Genomic DNA, 18,622 nt, shown 5'->3' with positions numbered 1-18,622 from the left:
AAACCTCTAACATTCCAAGAAGCAATATTAGGTATTAACATTATTATTTATAAGAAGTGTTTGCTGCCTTTTTGACATTTTTTGATCTAGTAGACTTTGTAGAAGCTAAAGAAACCTTAGAAACAATTTGTACTTTAGCAATATCATTCAACAAGTCAATATCCTTAATTTGAAGGAATCACCAACATTACCAGCCTATGATCCAACTCAATGATCCTCAGCCTTTGCAAAACCTAAAACTTATTAGCCAAAATAGCATCCTTCAAAAAGACATCATTACTAGGAATTTTCAAAATTGAAGCAGAGATATCTAATAAATCAGAAGAAGGATCTTCTGAAGGAGAATTGAGATTCAGCAATGCTTCTTTCAAGCCAGAAGAATTCACAGCTAAATTATCCAAAATAATATTTTCAGGAATAGAAATAGAATCTTTAATGTTAAAATTTTCAGAAGACAAAATAAATTGTCTAGAATCTATCACATTTGTCGATTCCACAATATCTATATTAGAACCTGATTGAAGAATCGAATCAGAACGAACCTGTATTTTGGAAATTATCGGATCAGGATGAATAGATTGAGGTTTAGGAGGTTGAGAACATTTAGAATAACGAGAAGACATCTTCCAAATTTTCCTAGTCCTACTCCCTCTATCATTTTCAATAATGACCTTTCTTTATCTTTTTGATCATGAGGTATATACGGACAAAGAGAGACGGGATGAACCAGAGAACCACATCTGGAACATGGAGAAGGTTTCCAATCATAAATAATTTTTAATGAAAAAATGTGACCAACAACAAAAACTTTTACTTCCTCTGGAAGTGGGGAATCTTTATTAATAAGAACACAAACTCTAGCAAAAGTTAGCCTCGCTTGATCTGCCGTTAAAGCGTCATAGATAAAGGAATACCAACTAAACTAGCAAATCTTTGAAATGCCTTCCGGAGTCCAGCAGACTAACAGTAGATCAGGTATTTTAATCCAAGTAGAAATAGAGACAAACTCCTCTCGTTTAGGCCAAAACAAAGGCAACCACAACTGCAAAATAAATGGTTTTTCAAAAAAGAACTAAGGTCCTCTAGACCAAACCAAGTCGTAATTCTCAGGACAAGAAAACTTCATTAAGAAAAAAAACTTCACTTAAGAGAGAAGTGTAAGATTACCTTTCAACTTCCAGGTTTTAAGCATTATCGAACGTAATGTTTCAAAATAAAGCCGCTTACCCAATGAATAGCCAACCAAATGTAATCCCCAATTTTCTTAAGCGAACACATCATTTTCCTCAGAAAAATGAGCTAGATTATTCGAGAAGGGAACAAAAGAAACAGAAAAGGTTTTGAGGAAGATTGACGAGAAGTCAATAGTTCATTCCAAGATTTCTTGCTATTTAGAGAGAACCAGGATGAGGAATCAAGGGCTCTAACCGATCGCAAAGGTGGAAAATCTTTCGAAAGATTCATGAAAACAAAAAAGAAGGCAGAGAAAGAACCTCCTAGGGATTTTCAGGAACCCTAAACTCTATCTCGGCCATCTTCTTCTGGAGTTGGGTTCACCAAGCGAAGTCTTGGCTTCTGCTTCGTGTGTGACCCTTCCTGCTTCTATCAGATCAATGATTAGATGGTTTGATTTTGTGTATGCACATGAGCTACAAGATGAGAACTTGTTGCATTGATAAAAATAATGTTCATAATAAACTTCTTTAGTTTCTTGGAGGAAGCTATAAAATGAATAAGCATAAAATGTCCTTGCTGACTATGGAGGATAATAGGCTGATGATCTCTTTCTGTCCCGTCACCATAAAGCTAAATCATGTGATAAAAATGTTAGTGATTACTAACTTCTGAAATTAAGTTGATGCAAATTAGTACTTCATATTTTCCTTTAATATGTTTTTGGCTTTGCTTTCACGTTGTGTAATGAGCTCCACATGAAGAACAAGTGATTCCATGCTTTCCAAGAAGCCAGAATTTTGATTCTAAGGGAGACGGTTGACTTTTGTTTCCATTTATATTGTGTTTGAAAAATAAAATTATTACATTGAGGAGATTTTGAGGAAATTTGTTAAGTCTAAAATCAACGTTGATTTCTAATTACGGAAAACCAATTGTTAGAACTAGAAAATTTCTGTCATTTTCTAAACAGTATTTTTTAACTTTTAACCAAATGGGCCTAATCAACTTCTGTTTGTTTTGTGCTTTCGCATGAAGGTTCATATGATTCTTGTGTTTTTGCACTTCCAGAACTGAAAATGTGAAATTTTGTTCCATAGACTGCGCTAAGAAGTTTGCATGCATCGTTACAGATTTCAGTGTCAGTAAGCCTTATACCCTGCATTATTTGTTTATACGAAATGTTTTTGTTGGGATTCTTCGAGTTCTTGAATGAAAGAGGGAGGGAAGGGAGGAGAGGGGGAGAGGAAAGGAAACACATAACTTAATTATGATTATTTGGCTTGGGTTGTCTATTACAGCCTTTTACAACTTATTTATAGACTACAAGGTTACACATAGGAAAAGCCTAAAGACATCTTCCCTGGAAATCGTCTCAGAAGTTCTTAGATGAACAAGAAGAACCTTCATTTTGATTCTCCATAAACTGAAATCATTTTCACCAGTAAATTTGTCAATTTTGAATCTTTGCATCAACATGATCATGAACCGTAGCTGCTTATACTCCTCCTCAAAGATCTAAACAGATCTCTAATCAAGAATTTCTATAGTGTTATTGCAATCCGTTAGCACCAAAGTCGTGCCTTGTTCATTTGCAGCCAAAATTCAACCACAAGAATCATACCCGAGCTGCAAAACCACAACCCTACTTTCGTTCTCATGAACAAACTCGTGATTAGATTTAGTGCCTGTTTTCTTCACCCCTTCGCCGACAACTCCAACATTCGCTCCTTGGGCCCTACTCGCATGACACGGATGTAACACCTTCCTCGAGCCTTAACTCTTGCCTGCTTCCACACATGTAACAACCTTCTCGCGTGCCAGACCCATACGTCAGTGCTTCCTGTGCTTGTGTTCGACCCCAAGACCACACAGTCAAACCTCCTCTGTCATGTCTAATCCCCAACTTCCGAACCCGACCTTGCTTGTCGCTCTGATCTGCATAGCACCAGGCTCCCGCAATCATTCCCGCAACATCGACCCTGACCACACCCCGCAATCTGCCCCGTGTCCTACTCCACTCCGCCCGTTCCAGCTCACGCTCTCTCTGCTCCACCTCAAGAAACCCACACCAACTCCGCACATGACCCTTCCACGTGCTACCTTGATCACTCCGTCTGAGCCTAGGCACTCTGTTGGCCTGATCCCCCAAGCCTATGTGTGATGCCTGTAGGTTCAACATATGGATTGACCTTTTTTGACCCAATTGAAAAAGCTGCAAGAAGAGGATTTCGGGTGGGAAAGAAAGAGGATTTTTCAGCCTTTTTTTGGTCATTTCAGTCGTTGGCCCAGTTCAGAATATTGTTCGGATTGAGGTAGGTCACAACATCTGGATTGACCCATTCTGACCTAATTGGAAAAAACTGCAAGAAGAAGATTCGGTGAGGAAAAATATGATTTTTAAGCCATTTTTTGTTGTTTTTAGTGGTCGACTCAGTTCAAAATATTGTTCAGATCGAGATAGACATAATGAGGTAGACCATATTACGTCTATCTCAATTTTAAAAAACATGATGTTTTTATCTAATTTTTAGATCGGGTCAGAACAAATCAATCTAGATGCTAAACCTGCAGGTGTCACACTACGTCGGTGATCCGACTCTATGCGATATGCTTCAACCTCTTCTCCGTGTGCAGACACATCTTACGCGAACCATCTCCTCGCGTGACACTGTCCATACGATCCGCTTCTGATTGCCTCCTCTTCTTCCTTTCTTGAATAATAACCTTCCTCCACCTTGAAGTTGCCTTCACCAGCTCTGATACTAATTTGTTGGGATTCTTGGAGTTCTTGAATGAAAGAGGGAGGAAAGGGATGAGAGGGAGAGAGCACAAGTCTTGAAAAGAACATAATTCTGATTATTTGGCTTGATTTGTCTATTACAGCCTTCTACAACTTATTTATAGATTACAAGGCTACAAATGGGAAAATCCTAAATAAAGTACACCTAAAACTAAAACATAACTGGACCAAAATATTAATAGTTTTGGCCTTTCATTGAATGAGCAGAATGTCCTAAGCAAATATAAAATTAGAACTTAAAGAGTGCTTTGATTTTTTCGTAAGGTTGCATTTGCATTTCTTGCATAGGAAGATCTATTGTGTTAGAAAATTGTAGATTAATTTTTTAAGTTGCTGGATTATTTATCAAGGAAAATATTTGAGATTGCTACTATAAAATTAATTCGTGGGAACCATGTGAATTTTTTTCCTTCTACTGGCAGTTTGCATCTATTTTGATACGGCTGTGCAAAAAATTCATTGTTCTTATTCGATAATGTTCAGCCCCGTAATTAACTTGAGTTCAACTAATTTTTATAAACTCGTGTATTTAATGAGCCAAACAGGAGCACAGCTATGACTTGATTATATTTATATATGCCTAAAATTATAAATATATATGTTTATGCACATGTATTATTATTTTTGTTTATGTGTAAATATCTGCATTTTTATGTAAAGATGATGTACATTCATATTTTTATGTGCATGTTCATTTGTACATATACTTGCTTATATCTACCATATTGATGCTATCACAGTTCCTGATGTAACGAAAGAAACATGGAAATCGCTAGTAATGGAGTCTGATAAGCCAGTGCTGGTTGAGTTTTGGGCACCATGGTGTGGGCCATGTCGCATGATACTTCCTTCTATTGCCAAACTCTCAAAAATTTACGAGGGCAAGATGAAATGCTTTAAGCTCAATACAGATGAAAGCCCAGACATCGCAACACAGTATGGTATTCGAAGCATCCCAACCATTATCATCTTTAAGAACGGAGAGAAGAAAGATGCAGTCATTGGAGCTGTTCCAGAGAGTACTTTAAACACATGCATAGAGAAACATTTATAGAAGTGAGCTTCTGGACTCTTCTCATCTTATCTCTGTTCATTTATGTCTTTTTGCAGCATAATATAGACAACGAGGCTGCAGATACTCTGATTCTCATCTCCTTACTACTGTAACATTTTCCTTTGATTTTTCCAATATTATTTTGTTGCTTGTGAAATTTGTAAACTTGCATCTCGCTACGAAATAAAGATTTCAATGTTATTTTACTAAAGATGATGCTGTGTAGTATGAAAAGATGGTTTGTGGTGTTCATTCTGTTTTGGCTAAATTTCTTTACCAAATTTTCAGCTTTGTTTTTGTTTATCGTCTCTTAGGATTTGGGATGCATGAATTATATATCTATGATTTGTGTGTGTGGATTTACCTACACAATACCTAAAATTATTATATTGATATATTTAACACTCAAATCTTGATATTTACTTACATAACGCTTAAAAATTTAAATAACATAAAAAAATAACACAATACAACTATCGTTAATTTGCATAAAAGGTGCTCTTCTTTGCACACTGCTAGTCATGTCGATGCTCTCCCAACGAGATCCTATCATAATTTCCTCCGTCCTTGTCAACCTTCATACGCTGCCAGTCCCTTGCGAAGTTTGTCAATAATTGGCCTTCACATATTACTAGTCCGGTATGCTATTTGCATCTTCTACATCTCTTCTTTGTCCTCTACGTTCTAGAGATTTTGAATAGGAGCAAAACGAAATGTTTTGTGCGAATTCTGATTGTGTCGATCAATCTTGTTATTTTGTTGTATCGGATCTCAAAGCTTGTCGTGTACACTGAGGGGTGTGGGGGGTTTACCATTGCTTTGCAATCGAAAATTGTTTTTTCGTACAATGCCTAGTGCGTGTACCCGAGAGCCCCGGCAATGCATACTCAAGCGCCTCAGTGCTACATACCCGAGGTCCCCGACGCTGTATTTCCAAGCGCCCCAGTGCTGAATGACAGATAGTAGAGCACCACAACGGCCTAAATATGGCACTGTAGCGGTTGAAGACAAGAGGCTCGAGCACCCTAAACTGGTGTCACTGTGTTGCGAGGCGAACTAGACGGTTTTCTTTCTCGTTTTTTGAAGGTTGCATCCCTTTGAGTTATTTTACTTGGCTTTCTCTTTTATTTTTAGTTAGGACAAGTGTGAGAACTGTGCATGTGAGAAGAGAAATAAGGAGAGAGCGAGATAGAAGATATATCTATACTTATTTCTCCCAATTTTCATAGTGGATTTCATGGTGTGGTTTGGCTTCGTGATTTTTCCCTATTTTGAATTTTTCCACATTAAATCCTGGTGTCATTTACTTTTCCACTGCTTTTACTTTCTTGTGTGTTTTGTCATTATGGTGTTTACTCCTCATCTCCCCCCATAAGTGGTATTAGAGCATGATTCTTCAGATTGAGTGGGAGTAATGTAACATGAAGCAAGGTATAAGATTGAAAACTTCAATGGTTTGAACTTCACATTCTGGAAATGCAAATTAAAGATTTGTTGTATCAGAAGAAGTTGTATTTACCGTTGGAAGGAATCACCAAGAAGCCAAATACTATGACCATGGAGGAATGGGAGGTTCTTAACCGAACTACACTAGGTTTGATATGACTTTTACTTTTTCCATATGTAGTATTAATATTGTAAATGAGAGACTACAATCGATCTCATGGCTACACTAACCAAGATGTATGAGAAATCAACAACCTAAAAAAAGTGTTCTTGATAAAGAAGTTATTCAATATGAAGATGCTGGACAATCCCTTAATGGCAGAACACCTAAATAATCTTAACACTTTATGGCATCAATTTTGATGATGAGGAGAGGTCATTCCTGTTGTTATCTTCATTGCCAGAAAGTTGGGATGGGCTTGTTACTACTGTAAGTAACTATTTTAGAAGTTCAAAGCTGATCTTTGAGGACATTCTGGGGTTAGTGCTTAATGAAGAGGGTCGTAGGAGGGAAAACGGTGAATCTTCAAAATTTCCTCTAAATGCTGAAGTAGGAGGAAGGTTTTTAGAGGGAAATCCTAATAGAGGGAGATCTAAATCCAAGAAAGAAAAGTATACTTTTTGTAGAGAAAAGTTGTGCTAGAGTGTTGACCTCATTTTTTAATAAGGTCACTAGGACCACCCTAGGATCTATCTAAACTGTAGGATCAATCTAGACCCTAAGATTTATCTCGATCTTTGGATCTATCAAGACCCTAGGATCATCCCAGATCTTATATCAATCTAGCTTCAAATCAAATCCAAACTTCAAACCAACCCAGACTCCAGGCCTAGTCAACTCCATGCAAACCTAAATCAACCCATAATTCTTTCTTCAATCCAACCTTCAATTAAATTTCAATCATATTCAATCAATTTTTAATCATATAATTGATTATAATTGACATGTATAATTCAATTCTAATCATTCAAACCAAAAATCCAAATCAAATCCAAAAATCTAGACCAAAATCCATGGTTTAAAGGCCCTGTCCTGAAAGCATTTTCCTGTGATTTTTCAAACACTTCAAAGCCCAGTCAAAAAATGACCCTCGATTCATGTTCTACCAATTGAATATTGATTAGACATATCTCTAGGGTCTACCACTACAGGAAATTCAGCTATTACCGGCAGTTTTTTTCGGCAGTTTACCTGGTATTACCGGCGGTTCTGAAAACATCGGCGGCTTTTAGGCGGTTATTAAGCCGTCGGAAAAAATGGCGTTGGAAACCGTTGCCTACAGGTTTTTCCGGCGGTTTTTTTCACCGACGTCTTTTCGGCGGTGTATGCCGCCGGTTATCACTGGAGTTGTTACCAGCGGCTTTCCGTCCGTCCAACTGCCGGACAAGTTACCGATGGCTAACCGACGGTTCATGCTGATAGAATTGCCGACGGTTGTAGTCGCCGGCATGTCACCGAACAACCGTCGGTAAACTACCGGCGGTTAGAGCCGACGACATTGCCGGTGGTTAAAGCCGCCGGCATGTAGCCGGACAACCGCTGGTGACCGTCAGTAGACCGTCGGAATGTACTGGCGGTTCTAGTACATTTTCGGCGGCGTCAATCAATCGTCCGGTATCGTCATTTCCTGTGGCAAAATCGTTGGTTAGCCGCCGGAAACCTGTAGCACATGAAAAAAAAATGACAGCCTCTCCTCTATTTGAGGAAGGTTCACCCTAAACTCTAAACCTGCACAAAAAATAATAACATAATTTTGGGCAACACGCCACTATAATTCATCACAACAATTATCAAAAAAGTATTCATAATTTCAACCAAACATTTCAATAAATACAATCAGATTTCTTAATTCAACCAAAGTTCATCAAACCAAAGTTCTAAGTTCAATAAGTTCAGCCAAATAACTTTACAATCAAATCATCATAAGTTCATCAAACATAAAAAGTGCTAACCATCGTCCGTATCCTCGCTGTTTGGAGATGCATGTGGCTGCTCTGTCTCTTGCTCTTTCTTCCTTTGGCTTTCATCTGTTTGTAGGATCGCAGCTCTGCTTGCATTTCATTTTGAACCTTTCTCATCTCTTTAATCTCTCTAGTCAGCACTGCAACTCTCTGGCTTACAGTTTCTTTAGCTCCACTTGGATCATAAAATGCTAAGGTGGATGAACTGCCCTCATAAGCATATTCTTGTGATCCCAAGCCATATACCCTACCCCTTATCTTCCTCCAACAACATCTGATCATGTATGATACTCAAAAATCTGGATCGATCCTGAAGCTGATCCCTCACCAATGGACTGCCGACTTTCTTGAGCTCGTACAAAATCATCCTGCGAGAATACATCCATAAAATATATTGATATTACAATTAGTTTTATTAGAATAAATTTATATTCCCAAACTCTAAAAAATTATACTCACATGAGCCTTCTTAGCCTTTTCATCAACCCACTGATGGTCAGCTTGATGTTGATGAGTTCTTGTATGCAACTCCAGCGGTATTGGCTCCCGACCAAGGCACTCTTTTTGAAAATATAAGATATAGTTATAATAGCATAAATATATTTAATAAACTAATTTAAAACTCTTACCAGTCATCGTCTATGTTTCATATGAGGAACAAATCCACTAGTATGAAGAGAGCTTCCTAAACCTCCACAATCATAGGCTCTGTTATGCTTATTCTGCTTTCTTATTTTTGTGAACTCAGGGGTCGCCCAAGCTCTACTCAGATAAGCCCATACGCCCTCTCCAATCCATATTGGACGCTACCCGGACTTTCTAATGTCTGTGAACATGAACATGAGATGGGTCGCTCCTCTCCTCTCAAAATTAGTTCTGATCCTCGTGCTATGCTCAGGCAACCACCTAAATTTTTTATGTAAAAAATTTAGGCATAACCAAAAAGATTAGTACAAATTAAATCAAATATTTTAATTCATACTAAATAAGTATACCTGAAATTCTCCAAATCACATATCCCTAACCTCCTTTGGGATCTTCTTTCAGGATAAGTAAGGAACATCATGTTTGTTCTTTCTAATATCTCAGATCTTGTGTGTAGGTGGCCTTGAAGGATTGAAGCTGCAGGTTAATTTTTTATTCAATAACATAAAATATATCAAAATATAATCAACTTAAAAACATAAACTGAACTTACTTATCACCCTCAGGCTCAATGTATTGACGCTTATCTGTTGCAGCTGCATGATCCCAAGCGCCAACCTCTGCTGGTCTAGATGGTCCACCGTGTTCTGGCTGCACCGGATATGGGTAATAATATGGGTAGGGGTAAGGAGGATGAGGACCAGTGGATTGACCTGCTGCCTGTGATGATAGTGGGGGGTAATATGGATAGAATGGAGCAGCATGTGCCTGATCTGGAGAGGAAAAGTGAGGACTCGTCGAGGGAGGAGGGAAGTAGCCAGGGAAGGATAGTGGTACAATAGCAGGTGGATCTGACTGACCCTGACCTTGCTCACTCGGGGACTGCTGCTGGCTCCTGGGTGGTGCTGGTGTAGGTAGAACCGGTGGAACTGAAGGCCCCTCACCTTCATCAGGCTGTCTGGCTATGCTGGGAGTAACACTCAACTTCTTCCGACGGAACTTTGAGGCAAATAATTTACAAGGAGGATCGTCACCTGAAGTCATCTACATTAATATAAGCAATTAGTAAAGTATTATAATATATAAAAAGTACAAATAAAAGAAATAATTAATAAAAAAATATAATTTTATAATTCTAAATATAATAGAATACAAATAAAAGAAGCAATTAATGAATTATAAAATTAAAGAATACCAAAATACAAATAAATAATTAACATTTTTATTGCTCAGAATTCAAAAATTATTATTCAAAATATTATAAAAAGTAAAATTCTACAATTCTAAATTATAAAAACTACTCAGAATCAAAACTATTTTTATTGCTCTTCAGAGTATCTTCACTTTCATCCTCGTTCTTATCTTCGCCTGAGCTAGTTGAACTATTCATATCTTCTAACTGCATTTTAATACTAGAGGTTGTAGTTGACATATCCTCAATTTCAATAGGCCTACAACTTGACATCTCATCCTCTTGATGTGCAGTTGCTATAATGTATTATTGATTAATTATTCTCCGTGCTTTTATTTTTATGACAGCTAGCCAATCTTATTTATCTCTACGACCACTGGATATTTACTGAAATAAACTTAAATAGCTTGACTTGCTAACACAAATGGATCAAACTTCCCGTATCTTCTACTATATTTTATATCGATTAAACCATACGCAGGATGAACCCTTATGCATCTATTCTATACTGGATCATATTATTGATAGTTAAACAAGCATACAAAGTTCTCATCTTCGTCTGGGTACTCCAGGTCAAGAACTTCATTCAGAATACCGTAATAATCACACTAATCTTCTTCATGAGTGTTCCCTCTAACACATACTACATAATTTTTTGTTTTTCTTCCTTCACTCCACGACTTAGTATGAAATCTGAACCCATTCACTATATATATTGGTCAAGTTTTTATTTTTTGCATTGGACCCCATGCTAATGCTTGCAAACCTTTATCGAAATATTTCTTATTAGGGTTTTGTACCTAGAAATATTTTTAAATATTAGTATTTTTTGTAATAAATAAGATGTAATTCAAATTAAAATTTAAAAATTTATGAGCTCACATATGATGTGAACCAAGTTGAAAATTCATTTGCAACAACTTGCTCAATATCCCTCGAATCTGTCAAAGACAAATTGCTTACGAAATATATGTGATAAATAATGCTTTAGTATTTTAAATAAATATTACTCATTACTGACATTATGCAAGAACATACTCTAAGATTGGCTCAACTTCTTCACAGTTCAGTAGCATATACAAATGTGCTATTTTGATTTCTAAATCGTTGAGAAATCTTTCAACACATTTGTCATCGGGCTTTCCATGACTTCTAAATACTGATAGTGCAACATGTGATTGTTCTGCTACATCGAAGTTGATGTTATGACCAATCTTTGTTCTTGTACTCTTTACATGGGGCTCGAAGTAGTAGGAGCAAAAGTGAGTGATTTCTTTAGAAAAATATGCTTCACATATCGATCCTTCTGATCGTGCTTTATTCTTAACATATTTCTTCAACTTATTTAAATATCTATTAAACAATTACAATTATCAAGTTAATAAAAATATATTATCTCAACTTATTCAAAAATATTGGAGACTTAATAAAAATATATTTTACCTCTCGAAAGGATACATCCAACGATATTGTATATGTCCACTAACTCTAGCTTCGTAAGGTAGATGGACTGGAAGATGTTACATAGAATCAAAAAAATCCAGGGAAAATATTTTTTTTAACTTGCATAGGATGATTGGTATGATATCCTTGCTCCTCCGTAAAGCATCTTCGCTTAGTTTAGATGGACATAGGTCTTTGAAGAAAATGCTAAGCTCAGTCAATGGATTTGATATGTAATCGGGTAATATACGTACTATGTTCGGAAGAAGAACCTCCATAATTATGTGATAATCATAACTTTTTAGTCTGAATAACCTTGCAGATTTCATGTCAGCACATCGGCTTATATTTGATCCATAGCCATCAGGCATTTTTGAACCTTTAAACCACTGATATATTGATCTTTTTTTCTCTAACGTGAAAGAGTACGGTGCTTTGGGCTTCATTATTTTACTGTCGATTATTGTTACTAACTCTAGATTTTTTCGCCGGCAGTACTCTTTAATTTCCATCCTTGCTTTGACATTATCTTTACTCTTACCTTTAGTATCCATAATTGTATTAAAAATGTTATCCATGAAGTTCTTCTCAATGTGTATAACATCCAGATTATGCTTTATCAAATTAGTTCTCCAATATGATAATGTCCATAAAATATTTTTTTAATCCAATTATGTTCAACACCATATCCCAGATATTTAGACTCTGATAGCATTGGAAAATCAATAATTGTTAGAATGTCAGAAAGTCTATGTAGTATATATAATCACCACTTAATCTAGGTGGAGGAGGCGATCGCTCAACTCTGTTTTTAATGAATGCTTCCTTATTCTTCTGAAACTGATGATTAGCAGGTAAAAACATATGATGACAATCAAACCAAGTATTTTTCCCTCCATGTGTGTGAATTCTTTACTATTCTCCATGCAGTAAGGACATGTTAATTTTTCTGCTGTGCTCCAACTAGACAACATACCATAAGCTGAAAAATCACCAATGGTCCACAACAATGCAACTTGAAGGAAAAATTTTGTTTTATTGATATGTCATATGTGAGCACTCCTTCCCATAATAACTTGAGATAATCAATTAATGGTTGCAAATAAATATCAATTTTTGCTTTCGGATTATGTGGTCCATATATTATAAGAGTTAAGAACATATACGGAGTAGTCATACACATCTCTGGTGGAAGGTTGTATGGTCTTAATATAACCGATCAGTAAGAGTATGGTGTAGCTGTTTGACTATATGAAGTAAAACCATCGGCACATAATCCCAATCTTATGTTGCGGGGTTCAGCACCAAATGAAGCATGCACTTGATCAAAATGTTTCCACGCTTTAGCATCTGATGGATGAGAAAAAACATCACTTTTTGCTATTTTCTCCTTATGCCATCTCATATGACCTACTAAACTCATTGATGTATAGAGTCGCTGAAGTCTTGGAATGATTGGTAAATAAAATAAACGGGAATATGAAACATCTTTCTTTTGAAGATATTATTTTCTCGAGTTTGGATTAAACCGAGGAGTATTGTAGGTGCGACAATAAACTTCTACTGCATCATTCTTGTAGTATAACATACATCCATTGATACAACAATCAATTTTTGTAGCAGTGAGACCCAACTTGGATACTAATTTCTTCGTTTGGTACAAGTTTGAGGGAATTAAATTGTCTATTGGATTAGTTTTCTTGAGAAGACCAATAAAGTCATTAAAATAATCATGAGGAATATTATACTCAGTTTTAATACTTAGCATCATCACTACAATGGATAATTCTGAATGGGTACTGCAACCGCCGCAAATTGATTTTTGAGCTGATGTAATAACTCAAAGAATTTTTGGGTTTCTGCATTTGGTGGCTCTTCCACACTATCCCTTAAATTAGGACCTGCTACATCAAAAATAAGTTGTTCATAGGGTCTACTCATTTGATCTTCATCAAATATTTCATAAGCTGTAGATGAACCGGCATGAGCATCTCTGTGTGGCTTGTACTCACCATGTGATGTCCAAATCTAGTAGTTTGGAAGAAATCCCCTATGATATAAATCAAGCTTCGGGATTGAGGAATGATTGATTTTTATGCTTCAAACTTGGACATCTAAACATTTTATCAAATTGAAAGGAAGGCAGTTGAGATGCAACTTGAATGAAAGTTTCAACTCCCTGTATAAATTCATCTATTAATCCTTTTCGACCCAGCAACAATCTATTATACATCCAATGTCTCTCTTCTTGGATAGTCATTTAGACGTTGAAGCAAACGTCCCCTTACATAGTTATGAAAACTTTTATTAGAACACGTGTAAACCTTAACAAGTGTACGTGCTATACTTTAAAACAAGTATACTTTACTTGAATAGGAAGGCCTCTATTTAATGTGACAAAACCATGTATCTTGGATCTTTTATTAGAACACATGTGTCTACCTCTACCTTTCTTAACATAAGTCAAATCTAATACCTCAACTTTTCTTATTGGGTCATCAAAAGGCCTCCGTTTAATGTGACAAAACCATGTAAAGCGACTCTCTCTAATCTTATCTTCCACTGGACCTACTCCAACCTTATCACGTATATGCTCACTCGTATCCTATCTCTAAGGGTCAAGCAACTCATCCTTCTCTTTAATTTATTGACAACAATTCAGTACTATAAAGCATTGCAGATCTTGCCACTATCTTATAGAATTTTTACTAAAGTTTGAGGGGGACTATTCTATCACACAATAACAAGCCCGATTCATTCCTCCATTTCAACCTCAAACTTGAATTATGCTGATAATATCCCCTTCTATTTCACCATCACTCTGAACAAAAGATCTAAGCTATCTAAAGCATGTATCTTATTAATGACTTGATCGCCCAAAGTCACAATCCCCTAATTATGTCTATTTCCACTAAAATTACACTCAATATATTCAGTTTTAGATCTACTCAAGAGAAAACCTTTAGACTCTAAAGTTGACCTTCATAATTTAAGTTTACCTTCAACTCCTTCTCTAGTCTTATCAACAAGAATAATATCATCAGCAAAAAGCATGCACCAAGGTACATCCTCTTGCAAATGTCTAGTGAGAACATCCATGACTAAAGCAAAAAATATATGGACTTAAGGCTGATCCTTGATGTAATCCAACCGAATAAGGAAAGTACTTGGTCAAACCACCTTGTGTCATGTTAAAAGTTAAATTCTCATCTAAATCTAATAAAGAAAGATCATTTCTAATATTTTCTAACCAAGTCTTTTAAGGTCTACCTCTACCTTTCTTAACATAAGCCAAATCTAATACCTAAACTTTCCTAACCGGGTCATCGAAAGGCCTCCGTTTAATGTGACCAAACCATCTAAGAACGTTATTTCTAATATTTTCTAACAAAGTCTTTTTAAGTCTATCTCTACCTTTCTTAACATAGGTTAAATATAATACATATACTCTCCTATCCGGGTCATCAGAAGGCCGTTATTTTATGTGACCAAATCATCTAAGGCGACTCTTTCTAATCATATCTTCCACTATAGCTACTCTAACGTTTTGACGTATATTTTCATTTCTTATCATGTCTCTAAGAGTAAAGACACTCATCCACCTGAGCATCCTCATCTCTGCAACACTTAACATTATGCTTCTCTTTTAATTCAATTCTCACCACCATCTTATAGTATTTTTCCTTAAGTTTGAGAGGGACTTTTCTATCACAGAACTAACTGAATGCATTCCTCCCCACTTGAATTCTACTAATTATATCCCCATCTATTTCACCATCACTCTTAACAATGTCCCCATATATCTAAAACATGTACTCTAATTAATAACTTGATCACCCAAAGTCAGAATCCACCCAATATATCTATTATTACTAAAATTACACTTAATATATTCAATTTTAGATCTACTCAAATGAAAGCCTTTAGACTCTAAGGTTGACCTCCATAATTCAAGTTTACCTTCAACTCCCTCTCTAGTCTTATCAACAAGAAGAATATAATCACCAAAAAAGCATACACTAGAGTACAACCTCTTGCAAATGTCTAGTGAGAACATATAATCACCAAAAAAGCATATAAAAAAAGCTCACCTTGGAAGCGGCGTCGTGCATGGGATCCGGCCAGTGTGTTCGTTGGTGGCCTTGCAGTGGGGTTCGAGGGCGGCCGATGTGGGGTTGGCGGCCAGAGACAGGTCGTCGGCTGTTGTTAAGCCGCTCGATCGCGTGGAGGCGACGGGGAGAACGACCGAAGAGAGAGAAGGAAGAAGATGAAATGAAATGGGAGGCTTGGTCTGTTTCATTTTAGGGCTTTAACCGGCGGCTTTTTGCAGCCGATAAAAAAATAACTTAACACCGGTGGTTCTAGCCGCCGGTATACCGCCGGTTATATTTAAGTCCGGCGGTTAATCCGGCGATTTTATGACCGCCGGTAGTTTCGGCTGCATATGCTTGAATAACCGCCGGTTAGGCCGCCGGTATTAACCGGCGGCAAAACTGCTGACTAAATCGTCTTAATAGCTGAATTTCCTGTAGTGTACCCTATAAATTTGAGCTCAATATGAGGTTTATAACCCCATAAACTGGATTGAAATCTAAAGACTATAAAACCTTCAAATATTTACGGACTGTCACTATACTTGCCACCCAGTGGATCTTGACCTTGGAGCATTCTCCAAACATTTTGATCACATCCAGATCCTTGATTATGACTTTTTAAGTATTAAACTGCATTTTGGCGGACCAACTTTGATCCCTAATTAACTTCAGGTCAAAATGACTAAAATACCCCTTAGGATTTGAACAGTCATTTCAAACCAAATGGTCTCATATTTGGATGATACTACTTCTAGCATATTTCAAATATCAAACCAAACCTATTTGACCCAAACCCAGGCCTTGGGTTAACCTGGTTGACCAAGCCAACCTAAGTTGACCAAATAGGCTTTTTTGGGTCCAAACAAACAATTTGAGTGAAATGGCCCATCAAGACCATGGGACCACCTCCATTGGTCTCCAATTATTATTTCAAACCTGTTGGATCCAAACACAAGCTTTGGGTCAACCTGGTTGACCAAGTTAGCCTAGGTTGACCAAAAAGAACCTTAAGGATCCAAACAATCAATTTGACTGAATTGACCTCCCAAAACCTTGGGACCACCTCCAACAAGACTCAAAATATCATTTCAAATCTATTTAGCCTAAACTAAGCTCCTGGGTCAACCTAGTTGACCAAGTTAACCTAGGTTGACCCAAAAGTCATTTTGACCATTAAGACCTTTCTAACTAAGGAAGCCACGCCTACTAGACTTCAAATTTCAAACCCATCCTTTTGAACCCAAACCCTGACCCTGGGTTAACCTTGTTAACCAAGTCAACCTAAGTTGACCAGATCAACCCTCAAGCCTTTTTACATCTAATCAAGCTCTAGATCAAAAATCAATCCACTCAAATTCCCCTGGCCATACCCCTCAAAGATTTAGACTTGACTAGGCCCTTGACCCAATCAACAGAACCCAAGTTTTGTCAAACCTGACCCATTTGGGTCAAATAATTTTAGATATCTAATCCAAACCATCCAAACTTTCAAAACCTTTGAAATACATGACCTAAACATCTCCAAAACCTCCTTGAGTCAAATCATGTGGGTTTGACTTGGTCAAATCTTAATCATGATTACCCTTAATCATGATCAAACCTCAATCAAATCAATCCATCCAACCTATATGAAGCCTCAAATCAACTTTCAATTATAGCATAAATATGTTCTAGTCATTTACTAATCAAACCCAAACCAAGTTGACTTGGTCAACTCAAACAAACATGGTAAAACTACTTTGAAACATTCTTTAATGTATTCAAACTCGAATCCTTAGCCTTTGAACCCTATTCCAATTCAATCCACTAGCTCAAGCTTTCCCTCATGCCACCTAAGCATCCAAGGTGGTTGGTGTTGGAACTCGTTCAATAAGAATTAGGATGTTAAGCCTAGTTAAATGTCCCACGGCTAACCAAGAGGGGGGGGTGAATTGGTAATTTAAAAATTATACTTATACTCTTGGATTTTTAGAAAACCTTTTTAATTATTTATGCAAGTTAACTTTAAAGTTTAAAAAATAAACTTTTCAACCAGAGTAAACAACTTGCAATGAAATTAAATGCGGAAGAAAAATAAGAAAGAACACACCAGATTTATAGTGGTTTGGTCAAACTTTGACCTACGTCCACTCCCCAGAGGCACTCTCCGAGTATTACACTAATACCACAAAGTGACTCTCCTTTTGCCCTCAACGCAAGGCGGAGAAGCCTGTACAAAATCACTTTCACCTTCCCCAGTGCAGCGGAGTAGCCAGGTTCTTTGACACCAAAGAGATCTTCTTCTCGCCAAAACTTCCCTCAAGACCACCCTTGAATCCGATGGTACTGAAGTGCAAGTTCGCCGGAGCAACTGTGTGAATATCCCCTCTACACTCCCTTGAAATCCCCTCCAAGGATCTTCTCCCTCTCAAACTCCACCCTTTCCTCTCTCCCTTTCAAGTTCTCTCTTATAATTTTCTCCAAAAGAACGAAGACACAATGACTGTCAAAGATACACTTTGTCGTCCTTTTACACTCTCCAAGTGTCGGCAGAGAACCGGACCGATGTTGTTGAACTTCACTTGAGAGCCTTCAAAGGAGATGGGAAGAAACAAAGAGATCTTCTTCTTCAAGTAACCTTGTGAATCCCTCACAAACCCCTCACTTGATCTCTCACTCTCACTCTTACAATCTCTCCCAAACTCTCACACTCAATGATCCCTCTCAAGAGAAAACAACTCCAAAGGCACTTGTAATAGTTTCTAGGACTCCTTATATAGAAAGGACATGAAAAACCGCCCAAAAAACTGCTAAAAACATGTTTTTTCTGC

At 37.0% G+C, this 18,622-nt stretch overlaps 2 protein-coding genes across 2 annotated transcripts; one reads left to right on the top strand and one right to left on the bottom strand.

Moving 5' to 3' along the window:
• Positions 1-4,649: 4,649 nt before the first annotated feature.
• LOC110096463 (thioredoxin M1, chloroplastic) lies at positions 4,650-5,241 on the top strand (the record flags this gene model as incomplete). Its single annotated transcript, XM_020822435.2, has 1 exon — positions 4,650-5,241. A coding segment is annotated over one exon (381 nt), but the record flags the coding sequence as incomplete, so codon positions are not given.
• Positions 5,242-9,632: 4,391 nt separating this feature from the next.
• On the bottom strand, positions 9,633-10,127 carry LOC110096462 (leucine-rich repeat extensin-like protein 1). Its single transcript, XM_020822434.1, has one exon. It carries the CDS (start codon positions 10,125-10,127, stop codon positions 9,633-9,635), a length of 495 nt encoding a protein of 164 aa, XP_020678093.1.
• Between the last annotated feature and the right edge of the window lie 8,495 nt (positions 10,128-18,622).

Source organism: Dendrobium catenatum, unplaced genomic scaffold (genome assembly GCF_001605985.2).
Source record: "Dendrobium catenatum unplaced genomic scaffold, ASM160598v2 fragScaff_scaffold_761, whole genome shotgun sequence".
NCBI classification, from domain to species: Eukaryota; Viridiplantae; Streptophyta; class Magnoliopsida; order Asparagales; family Orchidaceae; genus Dendrobium; species Dendrobium catenatum.
Note: the sequence above shows the minus strand (reverse complement) of the source record. Positions and strands in the feature narration are given on the sequence as shown.